The sequence below is a fragment of the Eimeria mitis genome, genomic scaffold, assembly GCF_000499745.2.
Source record: "Eimeria mitis Houghton genomic scaffold, Emh_scaff481, whole genome shotgun sequence".
NCBI classification, from domain to species: domain Eukaryota; phylum Apicomplexa; class Conoidasida; order Eucoccidiorida; family Eimeriidae; genus Eimeria; species Eimeria mitis.
The window spans coordinates 6557-9254 of record NW_013573111.1 but is presented as its reverse complement, the minus strand read 5'-3'; the positions used below and the strand labels follow the sequence as shown (position 1 = coordinate 9254).

At 44.7% G+C, this 2698-nt stretch overlaps 1 protein-coding gene across 1 annotated transcript in view; it reads left to right on the top strand.

Annotated features, from left to right (window-relative positions):
* The window catches only part of EMH_0013730 (AT5g53800/MGN6_19, related), a gene marked incomplete at both ends in the record, with an annotated part of 3897 nt that overhangs the window by 866 nt on the left and 333 nt on the right, over nt 1–2698 (top strand). The window contains 2 exons of the mRNA XM_013499912.1: nt 107–246; nt 2248–2332. Of these exons, the coding sequence (XP_013355366.1) occupies nt 107–246; nt 2248–2332 (225 nt within the window). The remainder of the gene's footprint in view (nt 1–106; nt 247–2247; nt 2333–2698) is intronic.

Below are 2698 nucleotides of genomic sequence, written 5' to 3'. Positions count from 1 at the left end.
AAAAAAAAAAAAAAAAAAAAAAAAAAAAAAAAAAAAAAAAAAAAAAAAAAAAGTTAGGGTTTAGGGTTTAGGGTTTAGGGTTTAGGGTTTTGGGGTGTATACGCAGGTTCAGCGTTTGGCGCTGTGGGCAACCGCTGGGGCCGCTACGGCATTATAAATGAAACAGATATGTGGCGAAAACGCCCGGAGTTTACTTTGTGGTTGATGGAGGTTAAAGACAAAAACATTGAGTCTTTATCCAACTGGGTACGCTCACGAGGGTTTAGGGTTTAGGGTTTAGGGTTTAGGGTTTAGGGTTTAGGGTTTGGGGGGGAGGGGTTAGGGTTTCGGGGTAGCGGGGAGGGTTTGGGGGGTTGAGGGTTTAGGGTTGGGGAGCTAGGGTTTAGGGTTTAGGGTCTTGGGGGTCAGCGTTTACAGGTAAGGGTTTACAGTCTAGGGTTTAGGGTTTAGGGTTTAGGGTTTGGGGTGTGCATAGGGGGCGAAGACATACGTGGTTTAGTCTCTTGTGGGGTGTCTCCTCTTTGTTTTTTTTTGTCTCCTTTTGGTTGCTTTTGTTTTTTTGAGGGTTTAGGGTTTAGGGTTTAGTAGAGACAGAGATAATATATTGAGGCGGAGCGAGGTGTTGTCTGTTTGTTGTGTTGAGTGTATTATACTATAAACGTATTTACATTTATAAATATATATGAATATATATATTAATAAACATATCCCCATAAAAAAAAAAAATAAATAAATAAATATATATATATATTTTTTTTTTTGTATAGGAGGAGAAGAAGCTGTTTGCTGACTACGCGGAGGACTTCAACACAGCTTCGCTGCCGCACAAAAAATTTTATAATTTAGAGCTCTGGGAGACACAGGAAAGAGCCAGGCTTGTACGTTGTCTCCTCTTTCTACTGTCTCCTTTTGCTGCTGTCTCCTTTTGTTTGTCTCCTTTCTGCTGTCTCCTTTTGCTGCTGTCTCCTTTCTGCTGTCTCCTCTTGCTGCTGTTTGTTTGTCTCCTCTTTCTACTGTCTCCTTTTGCTGCTGTATCCGCTTGCTGCTGTCTCCGCTTGCTGCTGTCTCCGCTTGCTGCTGTCTCCGCTTGCTGCTGTCTCCTCCTGCTGCTGTCTCCTTTTGTTTGTCTCCTTTGGCTGCTGTCTTCTCTGGCTGCTGTCTCCTTTTGCTGCTGTCTCCTTTTGCTGCTGTCTCCTTTTGCTTCTGTCTCCTCTTGCTGCTGTCTCCTTTCAGTTCTCTCCTCTTTCTACTGTCTCCTCTCGCAGTTGTCTCCTCTTGCTGCTGCCTCCTTTTGTTTGTCTCCTTTTGTTTGTCTCCTCTTGCTGCTGTCTCCTCTTCCTGCTGTCTCCTTTCTCCTGTCTCCTTTTGTGTGTCTCCTTTCTGCTGTATCCTTTCTACTGTATCCTTTCTACTGTCTCCTTTTGTTTGTCTCCCCCAATCTGTCTCCTTTCTTCAGTCTCTTTAATTTTGTTTTTTTTCTTCTGTCTCCTTTATTTTATCTCTTTTCTTCTGTCTCCTGTCTCCTGTCCCCGCAGCCAGAGGAGACAGTCTCCACGCGTCTCTGTCTGCTGCTGAGAACGTGTGTGTGTCTGTAGTAAATCAGGGTTTAGGGTTTAGGGTTTAGGGTTTAGGGTTTATGAGTCTCCTCAGGCTCAGGCGGCCTCAGCCCGGAAGGAGATGACCGAATTCAACGACGAAGCTCAACGCATGTACACCAGCAACTGTCTCCTTTTTTTTTTCTTTTGTCTCCTTTTTTTCTTTTGTCTCCTTTTTCTTCTGTCTCCTGTTTTTCCTTCTTTTCCTTCTGTCTCTTTTTTCTTCTTTTGTCTCCTTTTTTTTTCTTTTGTCTCCTTTTTTTTCTTTTGTCTCCTTTTTTTTCTTTTGTCTCCTGGTTTTTCTTTTGTCTCCTTTTTCTTCTGTCTCCTTTTTCTTCTGTCTCCTTTTTCTTCTTCTTTTGTCTCCTTTTTTTTCTTCTGTCTCTTGAGGGTTTAGGGTTTGGTCTCCTTAGGGTTTAGGTGTCTCCTTAGGGTTTAGGTGTCTCCTGAGGGTTTAGGTGTATGCTGAGGGTTTAGGGTTTGGTCTCCTGAGGGTTTAGGGTTTGGTGTCAGTGTTGCTGTCGGGTGCTGGGGTGTATATGCAGCACCCTAAGGTATACCTTCAGCTTCTTTTGCTGCTGTGTCTGCTGCTGCTGCTGCTGCTGCTGTTGCTGCTGTTGCTGCTGCTGCTGCTGCTGCTGCTGCTGCTCAGGCTGGAGATAAAGAAGCTGCGAGAGGAAAGGAAACGGCTGCTGACGGCGCAGGAGCTGGAGGTGCTGCGGCAGGACAGAGAAAAGGTAAATAAAAATAAAAAAAATAAAAAAATAAAAAAATAAAAAACAAACAGCAGACAAAAAGACAAAAGAAACAGAAAAAAATAGGTGGCAGCAGTACCAGCAGCACTACCAACACCACCAGTATTAGTAGCAGCATCAGCAACGCCGCCAGCAGCATCAGCAGCAGCAGTATTAGCAGCAGCAGCACTAGCAGCAGCAGCAGCATTAGCAGCAGCAGCAGTATTAGCAGCAGCAGCAGCAGCACTAGCAGCAGCAGCAGCATTAGCAGCAGCAGCAGCATTAGCAGCAGCAGCAGCATTAGCAGCAGCAGGAGTATTAGCAGCAGCAGCAGCATTACCAGCAGCAGCAGTATAAGCAACAACAACA